General features: G+C 41.7%; 1 protein-coding gene across 1 annotated transcript in view; it reads right to left on the bottom strand.

Moving 5' to 3' along the window:
- Positions 1 to 23,885, bottom strand: part of C6 (complement C6) — a 28,198-nt gene continuing 4,313 nt past the window's right edge. The window contains exons 4-18 of the mRNA XM_049794775.1: positions 23,249 to 23,393; positions 22,468 to 22,609; positions 21,479 to 21,617; positions 19,262 to 19,462; positions 13,036 to 13,276; positions 12,201 to 12,323; positions 11,086 to 11,252; positions 9,903 to 10,128; positions 8,523 to 8,694; positions 7,334 to 7,445; positions 6,778 to 6,910; positions 5,604 to 5,795; positions 4,981 to 5,071; positions 3,604 to 3,845; positions 1 to 1,685 (exon numbers count right to left, since the gene is read on the bottom strand). Coding sequence (XP_049650732.1) covers positions 1,504 to 1,685; positions 3,604 to 3,845; positions 4,981 to 5,071; positions 5,604 to 5,795; positions 6,778 to 6,910; positions 7,334 to 7,445; positions 8,523 to 8,694; positions 9,903 to 10,128; positions 11,086 to 11,252; positions 12,201 to 12,323; positions 13,036 to 13,276; positions 19,262 to 19,462; positions 21,479 to 21,617; positions 22,468 to 22,609; positions 23,249 to 23,393 — 2,508 coding nt within the window. The 3' untranslated portion in view covers positions 1 to 1,503. The remainder of the gene's footprint in view (positions 1,686 to 3,603; positions 3,846 to 4,980; positions 5,072 to 5,603; positions 5,796 to 6,777; positions 6,911 to 7,333; positions 7,446 to 8,522; positions 8,695 to 9,902; positions 10,129 to 11,085; positions 11,253 to 12,200; positions 12,324 to 13,035; positions 13,277 to 19,261; positions 19,463 to 21,478; positions 21,618 to 22,467; positions 22,610 to 23,248; positions 23,394 to 23,885) is intronic.

Genomic DNA, 23,885 nt, shown 5'->3' with positions numbered 1-23,885 from the left:
TTTTAAACAAGAAAACACAGTGCTTTATTGTATTTAGCAGCAGGATTAATTGCTTCTTTTCCTTGAGCTCCATCCAGTTGAGACTAGTTGCTGATTTAGGGAGCTTGGCAACATCCCAAATCTAGGGGTCTGATACCTCCTTGGAGGGAAAATAACCATTTCACATCCAGTCTACTCCCAGCTCCCAAATGACTCTGCCCAGCCCCAGGGGAGGTGTGACACTTATACACAGGGCAGGTTATTCACCAATGGACACTTCTCATGCTTTTTTCCCTCATTTTCATTGTTCTGCTGACTGCTGGTAAAAAAAAGTGACTTTCAGCTTTCCCCTTCTTGGAAGGTAGCTTTCTAATATTCAGTTTTGTAAAATTCTGAGTAATGAAGGGGAAATTCCAATTGTAACTGCTCAGCAGTGGTCATTTGTGACCAAGGAATGATCTGGCACAGAAGGCAAGAAGGCCCAACTACAAGAAGGGGTTAAACTGGCTGGAAGCAGAAATGCCAGAGAAAGAACAGACCCCTTGCAAGGGACTGAAGTTTCCCTTGGTGATAAGAAACAGCCTCAGCGTAGTCTTGTAGTTGTCCTGGAATGGGAGTGCTCAGGGGTCACTTTTGGCAGCACTGCTGGGCTGGGGGATGGACGCACAGCTGGGCTGAGGTGCCCTGTGCAACTGCTCTCGGGATTAGTGCTGGTGCAAGTGTATATAAGGAATCTGCTTGTGAGACATCTTTGCAGACTCCATGTAGAACTGTGTATTGTGGTAGGACTCTGCCCAATGCATTGTTCATTAATTTTTTTCTTTTATATTTAAGCATAAATGTGTGTTTAATTCACCTTAAGGGGTGCCATAAAAATTCCCCAACAGTGTCTAAGGCTCAAAACCAGCAAACAAACCCAGACAGCAAACACTTCCTCCCTTCAGTTACTGTGTTTAAAAATCGCATGGTTTTGAAGACTCCACTCAATCATTGCATATTTGTGGTTTCAGTATTTTGTATTGCTCACTGAATTTGTACCATGAGTAGTGTCTTTCATGACCCCATTAAGCATCAGAGGGAACATGCAATGATGCTGAAGTGGTCTGCCTGCCTGGATGATACAGCAAGTACTCAGCCAGTGAGACAGCCGGGGTGCACAGTAGTCACAAGCACAGGGACAAATCAACAAATGGCTGAGGAAAGGAAAAGTCTCATCCAGCACCAGAGCAGACAAAGGCAATGGTCCTCTTTCTCCTTTTCAATCCCCTCCCCTCTCTCCCTCTGCACATCCACAGTTATGAGAAGTCAGAGCAGTCCCTACACCCCACACCCCAGGTCACTTTCAGACCAGAAAAAGCCCACTGCCACCCTTCTCCCAAAAATCTGTGAAGTGAGTGCTTCCCCCCCCCCCCCCCCTTTGTTTTTGATCTACTTGTCCTTTCATAACCAGCCAAGTTTTTTGCCAGGATGGCTCAGCCTGTGCATGGTGGGATGATCATGGTGGCTGCCAGGAGATTTGATGGGTTACGCCAGGCAATGTGCCTGCTCCAGCACCTCCAGTTTGATGCCAGCACACTTCATGGCTGCCAGCGTGCAATGACTGACTGTCTTCCTCCTTCCTGTCGACTCCATTTGGATGCAGTGAAGGCGGCTCTCTTCTTTGGGACACTGGTAAGGCATGAGGCAGAAGCACTGGGTCTGTGTCTCTGGGAATGAATGAGTTGGAATTTTAGCTGCAAATGTCATGACTAAAATCACATTTTATAGTTTGAGAACATTTCAAAGTCCAACAGGGAAAAACACTATTGGAGATTCATTATACATTAGTTACAAAAAGCCTATAATGCATACACGAGATGGTACAGTATTAGGTACAGAGACAAAAGCAGCTTTAAATATCAGGTTTTGCAGCAGTGCCCATACAGAAGCAGAAATGAAGTATCTAACTATTTTTATCCATTGGCTTTCCCTGACCTTTCTTCTAAACAAAAAGATATTAAGTTGACTTTCTGTTCCCAATTATCCTTGCACCCAATGTTGCTGTGAAATGGAGTCTTAAGGTCCATACTGTGTCAGCTCCTATTTCATTAAAGCTCCCTTTAGGAATGCTAAGCTACCTGCTGCTGGCCTGTAGTAAAGCTCAGTCCTGCCGGTTATTTCATTACCCATTTCTGATCTAATCAGATTCTAAACCTTTATATTCTTTCCCAGAAATTCCCTAGGCAGGAAACTAAGTTTCTGCCTTCCCCTTTTTTAAAACATATGAAAAATGTGTGTTTTCCTGTTTAGCTGCTTTCACATGGTACTGCAGCATCTTCTGCCTCTGTGTTGATACCAACTACTTGTTCTCAGGAAAATCAAAGCTCTCATTTCCTAAATGTTTGTGCATACTCATGAGAAAGCTGACTTTTGTAGAGATGGCAAGGAGGAAAGTCCAATGAAAACTTGTTTTATTCAATGTGTTTTTCTCCTCTCTCTCATTTTTCCTCACTGAACAGGGCTCCTCTGTAGGCTTTTGAGAGAAAAACACTGAGGTGCTGGCACAGGATCCAGCTTTAAGCCACTTCCATAGTGGGAGCAGATCTAGGCTTCCTAGGGGCTCTGGAATAAATAAGCCCAATATTTTTTTAAATTATAACCATCTTCCCAGGAGCCCAAGGTTCCTAGAGGCTCCACCACTGCATGTCCCTCGAGGGGCATGCCTGGTCATGCCCTCTGCTTCGGCCCCACAAAGAACATCTTGTGCAGCAATTTTACAGGCACCTACTTCAAATCCTGTGCTGCAGAAACCTTGCATCTTCAAAACAGGGTTTTAGGATTGCTGCACACTGCTGATGCTTTATTTATCATAAGTAGACAAGGTGTGATAAGGATCACATTTGTCTGTGGAAGCAAGTGAAGGAATGAGCGTGGCTGCCACACAGCCTTTTCCTGGCAAGAGCTTGACGTGTGTGGAGCCAGCCAGCACCTCAGACATTTACAGGAAAACCCACTGCTCTTATCACCAAGTTACACAGTAAATAGCCAAGTTGCACAACAGTGTTTATAAAATAATCCTCTTAGGGATTTCACCAGTTTAGCTAGTTCATTAAAACTCTTAATAAACACAGTTTTCACATATGGGTATTTACAGATTTTACCATTAAAATCCCATTAAGCCTGATGGCCCCAGTCTTGCTTTTTAAGTAGTATCATGATTTAATTTCATAATTTAATTATATGCTATAGAGGGTGTGGCCCAAATTAACTCCTGAAGTACAAACTAGTAGTTATAGTAGCCTCACAGGGAATAGGCGATAATATTGCTGACTATATCTTTGTGATTAAAGATTCAAATGTTAATTCTCCTGAAGAAGTTCCCTTAATCTCCAAGTTCCTTTTGCGGCTTACTAATGGGAAGTGGCAACGCTACATCACTTGTGCCTGAGGGAAAAGGCATATATCTAAATGTAACACTTGCTAGCAGAGACATAGGGCTGACCACACTTCCATGGTCCTCTCACCATAAATTGCTCGGATAGACCACAGTGCCTGTAAGTCCCATTCATGGAGCAGTGAAGGACTCGGCACGTTCCATTTTTAGATCCAAAGGGCTGGATAAATCCCACCATTCAGAAGTCATACCTGGACATTCCTCCCAGTCATAGCAGGTGTCATAGCCACAGGGCACTTTCTTCAAGCTATTTGTAGAGAGCTTTGCCCTTTCAATAGCCCAGTCTAGATTGGAATCACCATGGCAAGGGCCAGCATGCAAGAAATGAAATGACTGCTCTCCGAGGCACATTTCAGCTGAATACTGACAGCTGGGCTTGGTCACATTCTGTTCAGAAACAGTGTGTAGCACACAGATGTCTTCTGAGTAGTGGCTGCCCCAAGAAAAAAAGAAAAAATATTTTAGCAGGCTGTGGAACAAGTCCATGCTCCTAAACGCTCCACCAGCATTGGATGAAACACAACAAAGCCATGGACAGGTTAGATATCTGTCTGAAGACCTACGGCTGTCAGGTACTGCAGGACCTGGACCTGATATGGCACAGTGCTGTGAGATGAGGAAGCTTTGGTCCTGTCCAACAGATGGGAGGTGAAGGGCATGTGCCTGCACAAGAAAACAGGAGGTGCTCTTACCTCCACAATGCATGTGAAATTTCCACAGGCCCTGGGGTGGCTTATGTGACTTAATGCAGCCCTGCAGCTGTGTGTGCGTCTGCCTCTGAGGCACAGTTAGTTTGAGAACAACAGCAGGCAAACCCAGCCACGTTGCTTGTAGTTTCCTTCTGCATTGCTCTTGGTTCCCGAGTGGATTTGTTCTCAGCAAGTGCAGGCATTCCCAAGTAGCATCATTTTGTGGAGCTTAGTCATTTCCCAAAGACAGGGAGCAATACAACTCACTTTGTTTATGTTCCTGAGTTAAGCTCATAGCTTTAGTCAACAAAATCTCTCTAGCTTTCAGAGGATTTGGCTTACATACTTTTGACATTGTCTATCACCTTCTGAGCCCTGTGGTGGAATGTATGTTGATCTCAGCCCTACGATTGCCCAGCTCATATTCAATCTGTGCTCATCTTTCCTATCTCCAGACCCACACCAAACCTCCACCCTGGCCAGTCATTTACTAAAAAGTCCTCTAGGATAACCCTCTATTCACTTGAAGGCTCAGTGGTCTGTGCAGGTCATGGTGCGTAAAGAGACAGTAAATCCAATTCTTACGTATTTTGTATATGGTCTGGAGACTGAAATATACAGTGTATTTTGTAGTATGTTCATCTGAAAAAGGTGAATCTCAAACACAAGGAGCATAACCTATTATAGCAAGGTGATGACAGTGATAAATGGGTCTGTAATTTGGATACAGAGGCATAGCTGGCTAGTATCTGAACAGACAGTAGCCCTGAATTGCTGTTGTCTTTTGTTACACTTCCTGTTTTTTTGTCACAATGGACTCTTGGTCTATCAGTGGAGAAACTTTGACATGACTTTTTCTAATTAAAGTACTTAATTTACCCACAATCTTCTTCTGGAGACATACAAACGCACTGAGATCCAACCTGCTTTTGTCCTGGATTGCAAATGCCTCTAATAGTAGTTTGCACATCTGAAATAGAGGAGTGAGAGTTATTGTAACTAGTAACAAAGCAAAAAGAAATTTTTTAGACTCCTGCCATAAACCCTAAAATGGATTTATTTCCATTTATCCTATATTTCTCTCTTCAAAACCTGCTGTGGTTGGGATTCCACAAGTACACAGCAGTCTTTGCAAAAATCACTGGAAGATCCCGTACAAGAAGAGAAGCTGAAGTTTCAATAGAATGCATTCTCCTACTTTGCTTTCACAAAGCCTTGTTAATACAGCTGGTGTTTGTTTTGTTTTTAAGAAAAGTTTCAAGATCTCAGTTTCATAATTAAAGTGTGCAGTACATTGCACACAAAAATTCTGAACTTAATGGAGAAGTTTGGGGCTGAAATTATATGGTACTGCGGTAGGCACAAAGTAAAACCAAAATTAATGAACAGTTGCTATGTGTCTTAAAACCAGTCATCTGCCTCCTAGTTCTAGCTAGCTAAAATAAACTGTGCTGTTAATAACAGCAGTATAGAAACAGTAAAGTATCTGCAGGCATACTAACCTTTTTCACATGTAATAGATGTCAAAATAGGAGGTATCCAGGACAGGTCTTTCCCACAGGTATACTGTGTTTGGCCAGTGACTATAAACCCAGCTTGGCAGCTCAGCTTCATGGTTTCACCAATGTTGTACTGTTGCTTAAATGGGGAAATTGTGACACTGTCAGATGTTGGTGGCCTGAGGCATACCGAGGCTGTAATAAACAAGAAAAAAGTATAATTCTTGTTGGGTTTATGGTGTATGGACATTTACAGCAAGTCATAATGCTTCATCTGAAGAGCCATAAAGATACTCAGTAACACTGAACATTTGACTGACATTCAAAACTAATAAATATTTAACATAATTAAGTCTAGAAATTTTCAGTGCACTGTCATAGTCTTTAAAAATATTTTTCAATCAATAACTAAATAATTATGTGTTTCTAAGGTATGCTAGTATAAGTAATTTAATTTTACAGTTTAAAAATAAGAAAGTCATTAACCGCATTTTTTTTTTTTAAATTAAGCTATTAACAAAACAATTAATATGAATGCTGATAGAAATCCCATAATTATATTCAGGGAGATTTTTTTGATAAAATGAAGACTAAGTCAATGAAATCATACTGAGTTGTAGAAAACTACCAGAATGTCTCCTGTTAGCAAACCCAGGTCAGTTCTGATCCTTAATTCTTAACTGGACTATAAGTACTTCAGGGCATTGATTTATTGTGGGGATTTTCAAGGCAGCCTGAGGGGGTGGTGGTGGTTAGAGACACACCATCCATTTAATATAAAAAGTTGAGCTGCTTTAAGAACGCTTTCTTCAGCATAACTGTCATCAACTTAAAGATATCTATGTAAGTCTGGAAACAAAAGATGAGTCCTTGTGTTAAAGGTATTTAAAACTAGAGAAAAGCAGGACCTCACAGCACCCATCTGAGCATTTTCTAAAGCATTCAATATTACAATAACCTTATAAAGTACATAATAGTAACACTTCTGAATTGAAAGAGGAATGATGTAGTGACTCAGTAGGTTTTTGCCACTTCTACATGAAATACCTTCTTAAAATGCTATCTTTTCAGATATCATTACAGATTCTTTTGTTAAAACCTGTATTAAAATCTATTTTGTTTCTTTTTCTTCCACTTCTGTTTCGTTGCTGGGCTAAATTAGTTTTCTCTTTCTTACGTTCACATTCAACAGGTTGCTGCGTCCAGGTTTGATCTGGCAGACATCGAAGGAATTGATAGCCACTGAGGACATGACCACTCACACAGGCAATTTCAGCTTCTTCCCCCACAGCATACAGGTTCTTTTCATTCTACAAAAAAGAAGCAAAAAAGCCCTTCAAAAATCTATGGTAACGAGACTGGACATTGTCAAAAGAAACAATGATAAAAGCCTGATGATTTGATGTAATGAATGTGTGCTTTTCCAGCTCTGAAATATGAGTCATCCACTCACCTATATAATTATATGTTTGCCCAGCTGCACTAACGGATGTCATGGTTACAAAACAAGAATTCAAGGACCACTGTTTGAAATGGATTTTACCTTGCTTTTGCTTCAGTTGCTGGTGGGCTTTGGTGGAGTGGTGTCCCACAGCATGCCACACACGCAGCAACATGCTCACAAGCACAGTAGCTAGCTTGGTTATCAGGCACATGTAACAAAGAAGCTGTAAAATTTCCCAGCTCTGTAACTACTACACTTTCCTTCTGTATCACTCATTTTTCATGCTCACCCTGATAAAGCTGTTTTCTGGTATGTCTGGCCTGGAGCATCCAGACTCAGGTTCACCAATCAAAACATCCCCTTCTCTCCTGGCTTCGTCATCATTTATACAAGGAGCACCTCTGAAAAATAAGAATTTGCTGGTGAGGATGTATCTTAAGCATTGGTGTGACTTTGGACAGGAATGCTGAGTGTCCCTGTGTCCCTCTGACCAGTGAAAAAAACTTTATTCTGTTAAATAAAAGAATAAAAAATGGTGGACATCAGAAGTTGCAGGTATTGATAGGAGGGAGATTGTGAGAGCACTAAAAAAGTGATAGATACAGGGCTACAATTTCTATTGACATAACTCATGAAATATTTTTACAGAGTAAGAAAAAGAGGCAAAGAACAGCATATGGAGAATGTCTCTAAGGAGTCCATGTGATTTGAGAGGGTTTAAGATAGCACAGTCAAAAGCTTCCCGTTGCCATCAGGCAATAGTTAAAGAAGGCTGGTCTCTGTGAGCATGGAGATGTACAGCCTGTGGTGTCTAACTGAGATGAGTAACAAAGAACTGTGGAGCCCATTGCTTTTAATCCTCTCCTATCCACTCCAGAACCTCCTCTGTAGTCATTACAGCAGGAATGATGAAAATCCTGCTTCAGCTTTTGGTTCCAGTAGAAAAACTGAATCTGTACAAAGCCTTGCTCTTGAAGATCCAAGAAACTGAGCCAGTTTGGGGTTAGAGTTAGGATTTTAAGTTGAAACCATGCAAAACTGTTACACCAGCCATGCTCAAAGCAGGAATATGAAAAGCTTGGTAGTTTCAGTGGAATTCTCTCTGACACTGAGTTCAGACCTAAACATCTAAGAGAAGAGGATGTGATATTAAAAAACCTGAAACTGCAAACTCCCATGAACAGAAGGAGATGAGTTCTCCATGGCTTTGGACAAGAAGCCATGTAAAGCAGCTAAGAGACCTACAGGCATACTTTAGTATGTAATTCCCCAGACATCTTCTAGGAATAATAAATTAATAAATCAAAACTTGAAGCAAGCTGTGAAGATTTTCAGACCTTTCCTTCTCTCAACCCCATCACAGAAGTTCTGACTGGAGAGTTGTCTCTATTTCTCCTTTGTAGTCACAAAGCCATTTTGGAGGACTCCTTAACTTTGCCCCATGACTATGGAGATCTTTTGATCTACCATCTTCTTACCTGTCTGTGAACACAGAGACATAACAGTCCTCCACTTCTTCCTGTTCACCTTCACAGGGCTTCCCACCATTCATCGGGGAAGGGTTATTACACTCCCGGGTCCTTCTTGTTTTGAAGGAAGCATCACATGAACTCCATTCAGACCAGCAACCCCAGCGACCATCTACAGCAACTGCAAGAGGTAAAAGAAATCCCATCCTTTGGTAAATCGGTACCATACATAGTATTTCTCTTAACACCACTTATGAGAGGGATTGTGGTAAATTCACAATAGCCGTTTTCAGAGGATTTAAAATTGTTGTTGTTAAGGAAGTAGATTGTATCTAGAATGTAAAGTTTTCAAAAGAGATGGTCAGCCAAATTCCAGCTGCTTCAATAAAACCTAAGTATATCTTCCTTTCCAGTTTTAACTGCAGGTAACGTTCAAACGCAGAAGCAGCTTATTTTCTACTTCTATTGCACACACAGATGTTTGAGTTTTCATGATGGTGACAACCTTTTTTAGATAGCTCAGAGTTTACTGAGTTATTAAATAAATCTGAGCTCTAACACCATGTCTAAACCCCAAATCTACATTCCATGCAAGCTAAATTAAAACACTACTGTCTCTTCTTAACCCTGGGGTATTTTGTCTGTGCCAGCATGAAGCATATACAAAAAGTTTTATTTATACACCCTTTCTTTTCTGTATGCAATAAACTTTCTACATTCATCTCTACCTGCATATCCTCAATTCATTATTTCTTTCAAAATATTTCCTTATCAGGGGCAGATAATAAGACCTGTAACTGCCTAAGTGACTTTCCTTTCTGTCCCATTTTAATCCAGGAATATAAATATATGTAATAATAAATATAATACTGTAAGTCTCTTCTGTTTCCCATAGGTATGGCACTAGTGCCAATTTCATTCAAAAATCTGTTTGCATAAAATTCTTCTTTAAATTCTTTAGAATGATTATTATGTTCCCTCTGCTTAAGACAACTGAGTTTTCCTTCCATATTGTAATCACCAATTTTTATCTCCATTAGCCATTTAGTATTAAGCATAATAGGCTATAAGGAAAACTAAGGAATGGGTTTCTTAGGTTTTGTACCAATTAGCTTTGATATCAACTTCATCGTTGTTGCTGAACAGCTCATTTCCTAGTATCTTAATTATGTAGCTAAGGAATCTCTTAGCATATCTTACAATTTCTTTTGAGCTGTGCCTATTCAGTTTGACTTTTTATTTTCAATCCTTTATTCTCATACTTTCTGTCCATCACCATGTAGTAAGAAGTGCTACGGATTTAGTAAGGGAAGGTTATGTCAGATTCATCTTTGACAAATAGATACCAGAAAGACTGTATTTACATTGTGACAGTATCACCCTGAATACCTGATTTGTAACCTGGAGCTCGTGTCTCGCAGTTTTTGCCGTAGGTCCCAGCCTGACACAGGCAGAGGCACTCGGTCCCAGAAAGAACAGGTCTGCCATTGTTGGGGCATGGGGCACACTGGCAAGGGTCAAACCTGCCTGCGTATTCTCTCAGGGCTTTCACCAGGTTGCGGCGCTTGGTCACAGCACATGGCACATTCTTCACCAAATCCACGATGGGTGATACCTGGTAGACAGCCATTCAGTAAGCAGTTACCTAGACACAGCAGGGTCCTGCTGGGGGTAGCTGCACGGTTTTTAAGGCATTAGAGCCTACATATGAAGCTCTATCGCACAGGATTCAGATGTGTTGAAAGTTATGGAAGCTTTGAAGGAGCATGACAGTGCTATACATCTATATTATCCTGTTTATATTGCTTTTATTTCCCCAATTTAGGGCTCTGTAAGCCCCCAAGTTAGGGCTCTGTGAGCCAATGGAAAACCATCCAAGTGGGATACCATGTCTAAAAATTCAGGACATCATAGATGACATGGGGTTTGCTTACAGCCAGTCTCTTTCACGTGAGACGCCTACACTGCCTTCAGGAGCTCAGCAGCTGCAGTGGGAGAAAGAAAGATCACTGCATGCTGCATTCAGGTAGGTTTTGCTGTTTGCCTCAAGTGCTTTGCTGCTGCTGCTGAGTGGCTGCTGTGCCAGCCAGGGAGCGAGGCAGCTCAGTGCTTTCACAACAGCACTGGCACACTGCCTTAAATGAGCAGGACAGAGATACCAGGGGACTGCTAAACTTTGTTTCAGTTTAGCTATGTGCCATACCTTTCAACATAAGCCTCACAAGGGAAAGAGCACAAGGAAAAAAAAATTTCTCAGCACCATGCACTGCTTTCCTGCACAGTAACTAAGCCCTGCCCATGCCTGAGCTCCTGCTGATGCTGAAGTAATTTACTCATATTCTTCCCTCTTAGTCTCACTGTCTGTGGGCAATGCAAACCTGCTGTGGCTTATAAACCGACATGCACAAGAAGTAGTTCTAATAAATGTTTTGTATGTTTATGTTACACCAATATGTATGTGCATTCATATCACACACAGCACCATCCTGATTTAAAAGGCAAAACACCTGCAGATCTCTCAGAAGAGCTGCTGAGTGCTTTACTATCCCAATTTTTCTTGTTCTTCTCTTACCTTAAAGTCAATCACCACAGGATTGTCCTTTGTCGATTCCAGCCAGTTTGTGAAGACTGTGTGTCCTGGAAAAGCCCCCTTTTTCTCCCAGGCCAGAGCTGCCGCATACTCTGACCTGCCACCTTTTACCAGGGACACTGACCGTTCGGCTGACTCCAAAATGGAGCCTGAAAGGGGATTTCATCATAGTATTGTCAGACAAAGGCCTCCAAAGACAGCGGATTTAACAACAGAGCTCTAAGAAAAAGTGTAAGAGGATATAAAAGAATATACTAAGATTAATATTTTGAAGCTACCATTGGAAGAATGAAGTCTAAGCTCAGAAAGACAATCCCCGCTATGACAGCAGCCTGTCATAGTCTTCCAGATGAAAGTGTCTGCAACCTCAGCCATGGTGGTATTCAGAACTACAGACGACATTTGTGGAAAATGCAGGGGATACAGCAGGTTCCTCTAGAAGAACACACTGCGAGGCAGGATCTTTATTCCCAGTTGTAAACACCTGAGTAATGGAAATTGATCATAAAACGAGGACAAAAGCATAGTGGAGGTGATGGAATCCCTGTTTTTAGTGATGCAGATAACTTGCCATTCTTGCAGAAAATGCACTAACTTTCTGCAGTTTCTGAGACACATATCTCGCATTGCCAGGGAACTTCTGCATCTAGGTGTCTGCATGGCATGAGGAAGATGGGACGGGAAGATCAGGGAGTGATCTCAATGAGCCCAGAGCAACCATTAAAGAAGATCAGGGACTCCATCAAGATCACAGGTTTCTAGTCGTGCCCATTTCCCAGTTCAGCATGCCTGGCCCTGGACCCAGGGCCATGGGGAATGTTTGTCAGATCTGTGACTCACTGGAAGACCCAGTGCCACCAGATCCCCAATGATGGTGCTCGAGGAGAAGAGGGCTCCTACATCATAATTCCTTTTGCAAGTAAGAGGGTGTTTCCAGTGCTTGCTTCAGAGATAGTGAAACACTGGCTCCTCTGACAGAGGGGGAAGAGCATCTGTAGTCCGACAAAGCTGGGAGGTCACCTGGGGCACCTAGCTGAGGGGAATGCTATCTCTCAGGGTAAGTAGCAGGACATGGGCCCTGTTCTCCTCATTGTCACCTTCGTGTTTCACAGTCATCCTGTTTGTGGTGCATCTGGTACTGACTTTCTTTTTCTTCCAGAAGAGCACACGCCTTACTGTTTCTCTTCGGACACACTCCACTGATTCATCCACTGCCAGGCCTAGAAATACCACAGAGCAGCAGCTTCATCACCATAACCATGTTACATGACAGCGCCATGCCCCCAGGGTCCCACACCAAGGTGAGCCATTGCAGCTCTCCCTGCTCCTCACCCACCACTGGAGACTTCACTAATGCAGGCACCTGCTTCGCTGGGTACAAACAGCATTGGATTGAGTCATGCTTACCATCCCCTTTAGGTACCCTCCCATACCCATGCAAGTTACAGCAGTGGCATTAAATATCACAGCTTTTGATCTTAGATTTCCACTTTTGTGGTATTGTCTTTTCATTTTGACAGTCTGGCAGCCATAGGAATATTTTTAGAGTAATTTCTAATCAGTACCAACAACTTTAATGACTGTATCCCAAAAAGTACCACTTACACCTGTCAGACCTCAGTCCTACACTGAAGTATGCTGGAACACCTTTTCTTGGTGGCACCTGATCTTGATCTGAAGGTCTTAAGAGGTTTCCCTAAAGACAATGATGTTTACCAAGCAAGGAACCTCTTGAACTTTTCAAGTTAAGACAGTGTAGAGCAAAAATTTCTTCTTGCTCTATATTTAGGCAGTGTGAGTAATTTCTGGGTCTATGCAAGTCTAAAGGATTTTTTGCTGTTGGAGAACTTACTATGTAGTATAAGACCTAAAAACAGTAATAAGAAAAGCTAGTAATCAAATTGTGGTATCTTCTTGTTAAAGATTACATACCCGAGTTCTTCAGTTCCTCAGAGCTGTACTGGTAAAGAATGTCATAGGAACCACCCATCTTCCCAGAGGTGTAGTAATGAGTGCCAAAGTCATCAAATATTCTGCTGTATAAAGCGTAGTTGTACTCCAGGGGCAGGTGGTTAAGTGCTTTTAGAAAGACATCTGAGAGCTGCAGATCTGACTGTTTCATTGTGAAGTTTGCAACAGAAATTACTTTATGGACTCTAATAAAGTTGGAATTCTAGAAATAAGAAAAGGACACTCTAAGTACCTTCATAGGTAGTTAACTGCAGAAAGTAGAGAAGCCAAGAGTATGTCCTGAGATACATTGCAAGAACTAATTAATCCTGTGTATCATGCTGTTTCAACCATAAACAAACTAGCCCTGGAGTTTCCAGGAGCCCTGTGAGGTTCTTGAGGACAATGCTCATTACTGCTTTACATTGTGGGAGTATATAGCATTCCAATAAAAATAGGAACTCTTTAAGCACCTACCAAACAGAAAACAAAAAGATTCCTGCCATAACAAATACACCAGCAACTGATAAGAGAACCAAAAGTTTCAGAGGAAAGGCTTCAGCTTATAAATATCCATGGGTTGTTTGCAACTGATCTAGTGAGTGGATGTTTTGAATACTAACTCACTGTTATGAAGTTTCATCATTTAACAGTTTGCTAAAACTAAACCACAGGGATAAAGATCTCATCAAGATCACGTGTCAGGCCGTTAATGTAAGGTGCAAAAAAAAAAAGGAGGAAGTTCAAAACCCAGAAACATCACTTACATTTAGGAAATACTGATGTTTTTGAAGCAGCTAATTCATATATTTCTGCAATGCTAGAGGCTGTTTATGTGGGAGTTTAACTAAATAGAAAGGAAAGGAATAGAAAATACTGAAATAAGGGGCTTATAGAGTGACAAGGGGAACTCATGGCACAAGGCCTAAGCAAAGAGATAAAGAGCAAAAGGACCAGCAGGAGAAGAGGAAATGACCAACCAGCAGATAGGAAAGATTCATTATAAAACAATTTGTTACTGATTTATACATGGGTTCTTGTGCTGAATTTTGCTGCTGATAGGTTGGCTCTACTCCACTTCTGTCTCTAAGGTCACTTGGCTTAGAAGACACAGGGATGCATCTCAACAGGGGGTTCTCCCAGCCACGACTAAGCAAGGTAACACACAAGCTGGACCTCAGCTCTCAGTTCTGCACAGCACTGCTCATTTCAGTGCTTTTGTTTGCACATTGGAAAATAAGCTAAGGATACTCAACTTTCTGCTGCAGTTAGAATAAGAATGGGAGAAATAGGGTATGTAACAATTCCCAGATTATATTCAGCTCCTAAAATACCCTGTGGTAACATCATTTTCAGGGTTTTGGTGTGATTTAGGTTCTGACCCTCAACTTTCAGCTGTGCCAGCTAACATTTCAGTTATGACATGCATGGCCACTTCAGCAAATATTGATTCTAAAACTTTAGCTGGTTTTAACATGCACTTGCATGCTAAATATGAATTTCTGCTTGACATGCATCTTGCATTTGCATTTTCTGCTAGTAAAATTATCTTAAGTGCTTTTATTACCAGCAATTAAGTGCTTTTATTACTAGCAATTTAACTTACAGTTGTCAAACCCAGTGATTTCCATGTTAAATCCCTGAGGCATGCACAATATTGGAAACCTTTACTTGTAGAACAATCCCAGGAAATTGGATTCCAAAGTCTCCACTTATTTCTGGGCACATGTTTAATCATAGTGGTAAATGCTGGTGCCTGTAGCAAGCTTCACCCATGAGTACCAGGTGTTAATACAAAATTTTAGTAGATCAGGGATGATTATTCCCAAAGAAAGCCTGGTCTAAATGAAGTATGAGTACTCAAGTTCAGTTTTGTTATACAAGCTACTTCACTGACAAAAAGCAACCAAACACAAGCTGAGCTGGACTGATGTTAAAACCAGTAGTTTTAATTGGCAATTTTCTAACAAAGCAGTATTTCACAAAAACATGCTAATTAAGTAATCTTTCATCCCAAATGTCATAAGTAGAGTTGCCACAGAATCATGTCTGTCCCTGCCTGACGTCCCCAGGGATGCAGATGACCTCTCAATTTCTGAATTGTAGTTCAAGCAGTCCAACTAAATTAACTCCTGCCAGAAATAATAGGAACATGGGCTAAGGGAATAGGCACAAATTCTGATACAAAGCTTTCAGCAGTCCTTTGACATCACAGCATGAGAATTCAGTGACAAAAAAGTGAAGAAAATAGTATACAAAAATAACAACATGGACCATGATGGGCAATATTAGTAAAGTAGTTTATAATGAAATGTGTTACATAATATTCCAGTCTCACTTTAAGAATCTTTCCTTATATTTATACAGACAAGAGTGAGAGATGGTGACCTGGGCTCCCTCTACACCCCTACTAGGGCACTGTTCAGTTAACAGACATGCAGAAACCCACCCATGTATCTTCATCAATACAAAAGGAGGGTAATTAGCTGATATGCAAATCCCTGTGGAACTGCTGTTGCTTATGGATGTGTAAGCTGAACCCTACCATAGACAGTTACAATGATGCAAGCAGAAGACATGAAGGAGGTCATGAGGATGATTTTTGAGGATGCTTTTCATAGAGCACAAGAGGTCTCAATTCCTAGGTGTAAGAAATCAGGAAAGGAAGGCAAGTGACCAACATGGCTGAGTCAAGACCTACTGGTCAAACTAAAGGGCAAGAAGGAAATGCACAGGCAGTGGAAGCAGGGACAGGTGCCCTGGGAAGAGTATACGGATGCTACCTGGTTGTGTAGCGATGGGGTCAGGAAGGCCAAGGCGTAGCTGGAGCTGAACTGGGCAAGGAATGCAAAGAAAATAATAAGGGCTTCTGTAGGCACGTGAGCCAGAAAAGAAAGGTCCAAGAAAGTGTACCCCCCTGATGAACACAACTGGCAAACTGGTAACAACGGACAAGGAGAAGGCTGAGGTACTCAAAAACTTTTTTGCCTCAGTCTTCACTAGCAATCTCTCTTCCCACACCTCTCAAGTGGATGGGCCTCAAGGCAGGGACTGGGGGAGCAAAGTCCCTCCCACTGTAAGAGAAGATCAGATCTGAGACCACCTGAGGAACCTGAATATACTGAAGTCTAGAGGACCTGACAAGATGCATCCTAGAGTCCTGAGGGAATTGGATGACGTAGTTGCCAAGCCATTCTCCATCATATTTGAAAGTCACAGAAGCCAAGTGAAGTCCCTGGAGACTGGAAAAAGGGAAACATTGCACCCGTTTTTAAAAAGGGTAGAAAGGAGGACCCTGGGAAGTATTGACCTGTCAGCCTCCCCCCTGCGCCTGGGAAGGTCATGGAACAGGTCTTCCTAGAAGCTATGCTAAGGCACGTGGAGGACAGGGAGGTGATTCGAGACAGCCAGCATGGCTTCACCAAGGGCAAGTCCTGCCTGACCAACCTAGGGGCCCTCTCTGATGGAGTTGCTGCATTAGTGGACAGTGGAAGAGCTAGAGATGTCATCTATCTGGACTTCTGTAAGGCCTCTGACACAGTCCCCCACAACATCCTTCTCTCTAAATTGGAGAGATATGGATTTGATGGATGGACTCTTTGGCAGATAAGCAACTGGCTGGATGGTTGCATCCAGAGAGTAGTTGTCAGCAGCTCAATATCTAGATGGAGGTCAGTGACAAGTAGTGTCTCTCAGGGGTCCGTTTTGGGACCAGTACTCTTTAATATCTTCATCAATGACAAGAGACAGTGGGAACAAGTGCACCCTCAGCAAACTTGCAGGTGACACCAAGCTGAGTGTTGCAGTTGACACACCTGAGGGACGGGATGCCATCCAGAGGGACCTGGACAAGCTTGAGAAATGGGCCCATGCAAACTTCATGAGGTTCAACAGGGCCAAGTGCAAGGTCCTGCATCTGGGTCGGGGCAACCCCTGGTGTCATTACAGTCTGGGGGATGAAGGGATTGAGAGCAGCCTTGCGGAGAAAGACTTGGGGTACTTGTGCATGAAAAGCTGGACATGAGCCAGCAATGTGCTCTCGCAGTCCAGAAAGCCAACAGTGTCCTGGGCTGCATCAAAAGAAGCGTGACCAGCAGGTCAAGGGAGGTGATTCTCCCCCTCGGCTCTGCTCTCATGAGACCCCACCTGGAGTACTGTGTTCAGCTCTGGGGTCCTCAGCACAGGAAAGACATGGACGTGTTGGAGTAGGTCCAGAGTAAGGCCACAAAAATGATCAGAGGAATGGAACACTTTTCCTGTGAGGACAGGCTGAGACAGTTGGGTTTGTTTAGCCTGGAGAAGAGAAGGCTCTGGGGAGATCTTATTGCAGAATTTCAGTGCTTAAAGGGGGCTTATAGGAAAGATGGGGACAGAATTTTTAGTAGGGCCTGTAGTGATAGGACAAGGGGTAATGGTTTTAAACTAAAAAAGGGTAGATTTAGATTAGATATAAGGAAGAAATCTTTTACAAAGACGTTGTTGAAACACTGGAACAGGCTGCTGAGGGAGGTTGTAGATATCCCATCCTTGAAAACATTCAAGGTTAGGCTGGACAGGGCTCTGAGCAACCTGCTGTAGTTGAAGATGTCTCTGCTCATTGCAGGGGGGTTGGAGCAGATGACCTTTACAGGTCCCTTGTAACCCCAAATCTTCTATGGTTCTATGATTCTGTGATTCTATGACTAAAGGATCAGAAACCAAGAAGACATACTAGAGGACCAGTCAGCTTAGCTAAAAAAGTTTCTGGTAAAGAAAAATAAACTTGAAAAACGTCAAGCTTTCATATTTCTTTCATGCCAATATGGAAAAATGCAAGACATTTCAAGTGGCTAGGGCCCTCCAGCATCCCTGAGATGCTTATGTTAAAGCCTTCTGCACACAGTTTAATATATCAGCCTGAATCTGACCTTCCAAAGCCCAGGTAAGTTCCCCGTCCTTTTAAGTGATCTGTATAAACTTCTATTTTCAGTATTTAAGAAAGTATTTAAAATTAATTTATAAGTCTCTCAAACATATGCAAGTGTATATCTATCTACAAACACAAATAAAATTTATGAAGATAAAGATAAAAATAGAGACTTCCCGTATGATACGGTAGAACACATGAGGAAGACCCAAGTTAAAACTCCTGCTATGGGTCCACTAAGAAAGGATTTTAACCTGTGTCATCTTTAGCCAACACCAGACTAAGTTATTGGCTATTTCACATGCGTTTCTGGGATTTCATGACAACAATGCTGAAACCCAATGTACCTTGAAAAAACTTTCCTGATAAAAGTTTCATTTAAATTAACAGCTCCATAAGTAGCTTTGGTCTGGGTTTAAGCCAATAAGAAGCCACCATTCCACCAAAACAAACTTACCAGTTGTACAAAAGAGAAGCCTGATCTGTATACAGGTATCTACATGGGAACGAAAGTCAATAGTTTCTGGTAGCTAGAACTTCAATATAGTTGAATTCAAACTAGAAGTAATGGACTAATTAAGCAGTCAAGTTACTTAACCGGGAAGACAAGTTAGCAAGGCCTGTGGAAGACTTCCATCATAGGAAATCTTAATCTTTAATCTTTACTGGCATTAAACTATAAAAGTACATAATCTTGCATCCCACAGTATACATCTGCATTAAAGGTGCAGAATTTTAAGGGAAAAAGTTTTGCTATTCTCAGAAACTTTTCTGTGGATGTTTTATTTCTGAGATTATCTTTATGACCAAGTGCATCCTGGCAGCCATAAGACTCCAATATGCAAGTTAGCTACCAAATAAAAAACTGATGTAGATTAATTCCCAGTACATGCATATGTATAACATTCCTGAGTACACTTCATTTCTTTTTAGAGTTGTCTGCTACTGTTACTACATGGCATTCTGCCTTCTTAATCTGTAACTAGGACAGGGAAAGGAGTGGTTTACCTGATCTAAAAATCTCAAATCTATGTGAAATCTATGCTTTCTTAAGTGGGAAAAGCCTACGATTTCTGTACTAAAACCAGAAAAGCATGTTGCATTACAGAAGGTATGTTACAACCAGGAACATACTGTAGTATCAGAAAAGGAACTTTTAAATGTGTAATTCTAGTGTTTTTTTTTTTTTTTTAAATGTAATGCCAATGCCTTGATAAAGAAAATAGCCTTTGATAGCTCTATTCTGAAACGAGCAGACAGAAATCAAATGAAAGGAAGAAATTGGAGGCAACATTGAATTACCTTTTCATATGAGGCTTCAATGGCTTTCTTGAAGGAGGAAGATGATGTGGCATCAACCCTTGTCTTTTTTGAGAATAAAAATGGGATACCAGAAGATCTTCGACCACCATGAGCGGATGATGTACTTCCATGAGCACTATCACTCAGGGGAGTTAAATCATTGTAGAAATCTGATGTTACATCATCCTCTTCATTCATTACCTGGGGGTTCAGTAAAGGAAAATGCATTTTCCCAAATAATAATCTGAAACATAAACCTATTAAACAATGAATTCTTGGGGTTTTTTTATGAGAGAAACATGCTTGATTATTTGAGACATGGCAGTAAGCTAAAAAACTGTTCTTAACAAAGATGAGACTGAGAAAGATTAATAGCAAGATGAATATAAGATAAGAAGTAGACTTACTAATAAGCATTTATACAAGGGGGGAAAAAAAAGCATGTAATACTTTCTTCTAAAATTCCCCACCCCCAAGCACCAAATCTTAGAAATAATTTTGAACAAGTGTTTCAACACAGTTTTCAGAGTCTCAGACCCTCATGTTATGTCCACACTATGACTCAGTCCCAGTCCCATGGCTTCTATATTATACAAGGCAAAGAGCTTGATGTTTTCTGTCCTTTCTTCTTAATTCCCAGCTAGAGGAATGAATAGGTTTCCAGAAGAAAGTCTTAGAGTGTACTTGCAGAGTTAGCACCCATATTGTATGATGGACTACGGGTGGGTGGAAAGGAACTGGGCACAAGCCTGCCTGATCAAGTTAGTACACCTCAGCAATGCTGTTGTGCAAAGCACCAAGACAAGTTTAGAAGCAGTTCAGAAATTACTCATTTCCCAAAACTCAGGCAAACCCTGTGGATGTTTGAAAGATTCAATTTTTTTCCCTCCTCTAGACTTGTTTAATTAATAGGGCTGCTAAGGACCTTGGGAGGTGAAGTGGTCCATTCCCCCAGTCCGCTTCCATTCTCCAAGAAGTGATATGCTTTTGCATGAAAACACACTGGAGTTTCAAGAAGAAAGCCTGATCCAGTGACCCTTCTATACCAAAGGCTGCTCTAAAAGTTAAAAGATATAGATCTCAAAGATAGATCTCAAAGGTGAGATTCACAAACCCTTAACAGTTCTGCAAATGGACATCAGTAACTTAATAAACCACACAGCTTTAAAGAGACCTGGGCAAAACAAGGCTTGTTTTTCCCCATTGGGTATTTCTGCACATAGTAATTTTTCACCATTATTGACAAAACCTACATGTTATGGCCAATCCAATTGCAGTTTCCATGGAACATATTAGGGTGTCCTTTGTTCAGTTGCTCCTGTTAAAGTAATACTAAAAACTCACAGCACTCGTGGCAAAAGTCAGCAGTTCAGATTTCATCTATTAGTTGTTGATTTCATCCGTTAGCTTTTTCATGTCCTGCATTCCTTCCTTCCCAATGCAGTATCTATTGGCTTCAGACAGGGCTTGCTGATATGTGCACAGCCAGATGCTATGCCCTAACCATGGTATTCGAAGAATTTTCTAAATATCAGTGTCTAAAAGTCTAAAATATCAGGCCTCCCAAAATCCGTGGTTCCCAGATTTTTTATAAGATACAAGCCAGGTTCATTTTGTCCTTGGCCTGTCCTGCAAGACTCCTCCCCAGACTGTGTACTTCTTGTCCTCCTTCCTCCCCAATTTGGTGTCCACCTCCTCTTCTTGCTGCTCTTCAGACAGGCTGGGCAGGGAACAGGCAGGACTGAAGGGCTGAAATGGCTCAGGGAAGAACTGTGTCCCAAGGCTGCAGGTGACTAGGAGGAAGCTGGAGTTAGGACAGCCATTGGTACTGCAAGGATACAGCAGTGATACTGAAATGAGCTTTGGACTTGAACGAGTCTCTGGCCAGATTATGTCAGGGTTAGGAGCAAAGCCCTTGGTACCAAGACAGAACAAAGACATGGCCACAGCCATGAGGAAAGCAGGAGAGAAACCCAAATCTATCATGTTGACTCTGATATATGATGCAGTGAGTAGACACAGATCGGAAAGGCATGAGTAGAACCACCCAACCGCTCAATTTATCCCATTTCCACACATCACCTGGAGCATGTTCATGCCTCACCAGGTTGAGAAATCTTGTCCTGAAATGCCCATTACGGCCTAAGGCTTGAGCACGTAACTTGGATTGTGATTATGGCAATGGTTTTTCAGCTAGGAGTTGCTGCTTCAGAATACCTGAAAGCTGACAGCCTCCAGGTTCGCAGGAACACGATACGATTTCCTTGTCTCGTTGCGCTTCACTGTTGTGCATTGTCCTCCGTTGAATGAGTTGCCAAGGACTTCCCCTCGGCTGTCTCCTGCCAGAATGTGAAATCTAACAAAAAAAAAATCATTTCCAGAGATTAAACAATCCCAGAAAGGCATACAGACCCGAAACATTTAGTGATATATAGCTGCATGGAAAATGTTGTAGGCTTGAGTGAAACGGTATGAGCATCTGGGTCATGTTACTGATTTGAATGAAGTTCCTCTACAAGAACTTCTCATTCACACTGAATTCACCTGAAAAATGCCATAGTAGCAAGCCTGTTTTCTAATTGCCAGCAGCCTCTAACACTCTAGATAATCCCAATGTCAGCTTGAGATAGTCACTCTTAAGCAGAGAAACACCTGAAAATGGCCTAGGAAAATGAAGAAGCAGTTCTCGATTTCTACCATAAGTGGCGTTACCAGAGTGCACTGAGTTCAAAATTCAGTTAAAAAATGCAAGACTACCTGGTACAGGCATCCCATGTTTAGGTTTTACACTGCTTAAATTAGTAGTCTGGAAGAGATGATGGTTACTATTGTGTGAAATGTATCATAGACAAACATCTGTAGAGGACCATCCTCAAAATTTCTGAAGCACTGGGCATAACTGAGCTGGAAGTTGCCAGTACGTGATGCTGTGGTTGCTGTGAAGCAGGAAGGGTCACTCAGACAGCAGTGCTCTCTGACAGCTCTTCATCTAGTGCACCGGCAGCGCAGAGCAGGACTGGCAGATGCAGTGGGCAAGTCCTAGCCTGGTGGTTTGGTTGCATTTTCATAATTTCTTGTTAATTTTAATTTGAGAGATTATGTGGTTTAATGGGATACTATCACATGTTAATTGGGGATTATCTTGTTTATGTAAATTAGCGAGCTAACAATCTCACGTTCATGAAAAATAAACAAAGCCGGCTTACCCACTGCCTATTAACTGCACACCTGGGATGCTCTCATACTTTCTGTTACACACAGTCTTTTTTCTCCCACAATTTCTTTCATCAGAGTTGTCCCCACAGTCATTTTCTCCATTACATTCCAATTTTTTTGCAATACAGCGACCTGCACCAGAGAAACAGCAACAGCAAGAAACTTTATTCAAAGATTCACCATGTCTGAATTCAGAAAAGGGCAGTCTGCCTTTTTCCCTAGTAAAGGTGTGAATTTGCCATGTGAATTAACAGTGAGGCAGAATAATACCTAGATTATTCCAATAAGAAATGGTGGTTTCAGTTCTGCCAGATTGCCTTGCTTTGAAGCTGCAAAGGCTTAATTTAAGCTTTAGGAAAAGGATATGTGAATAAAGTTATTTTGAGGCTAATCAGCTATATTTAAATTGAAGTAAACAAGAAATACTCACAATTTAATAAAAATAGTGCGAGTTTATGTTCAGATGTGTTTGTACATGAAAAATTTGTGCAAAGAAATATTACTGGAACAGTGTTACTGGCTGTCATGGTCATACTGACATCCCAGGCTAGAGTTTGCACTTGAATTACTTTTAGTTACAGAAGAAACTACAAACGCGTCCTGCTACTAATACATATGCAACCCTTAAGTAGACTTTTTTTCCTGCTCCTTTTCCCTGGAATTTGTGCATGGCATATACAAGATCTGGATCATCTGGACCTTTTTTGTCCCCGTGTCTAAACTTTTGACTATCTAATAATGCAGCAGTTACACAATGAGGATCATCATTACCACTTTCACACTGAAATTTGTTCTTGCAATCAACTTCCACTATGTTGCAGAGCTTAGCTGGGAAGCATGGTCGGGAATCCACCAGCGGCTCCATACAGGCCTGACCCCCAAACTGGGATGGTCTCAGGAGTGTCCGGACACGAAACTGAAAGGCAGAAGAAATAACACCAGGGTTGTTTGTGTGAGCTGTTTTTGTAGCTAGGTGCCCTCAGGCAGAGCCACATGCCTCAGTGTTGCTGAAGCTTTATGAAAATCAGAGCCCTGAAAGAAATAATCAGTTATTTTTGTCCTTACATCCTGCTGCACCATCATCACAGGTAAGGCAGGCAGGGAACCAAAATCCAAGATCCTCCATAGCCCTGATGTAGCATACATGATTAAATACTTGACAACCTGGGCTACATCACTGGAGTAATCAAAAGTTCAGACCCTGTATCTTCAGTTTTAAAGGTACGGTAGGAAATGGTGTGTGAACCATTTGGTTCCTTTTGGAGAACCTTTTGGAGATTTTTCCTGTTCTTTATCATCTCTGTTAAAATAGAAATATTCTGACAGTGGCATGTATCCCCGTCCCCAAACCAGCTGTCTTGGCTGTTGGGACCTCTTGTCTGAGGAGCACTGGATGACTGGGGAGGAC

The sequence above is a fragment of the Accipiter gentilis genome, chromosome Z (assembly GCF_929443795.1).
Source record: "Accipiter gentilis chromosome Z, bAccGen1.1, whole genome shotgun sequence".
In the NCBI taxonomy this organism is placed as follows: Eukaryota; Metazoa; Chordata; class Aves; order Accipitriformes; family Accipitridae; genus Astur; species Astur gentilis.
The sequence above is the reverse complement of the archived record's forward strand: the minus strand, read 5'-3'. Positions and strand labels throughout refer to the sequence as shown.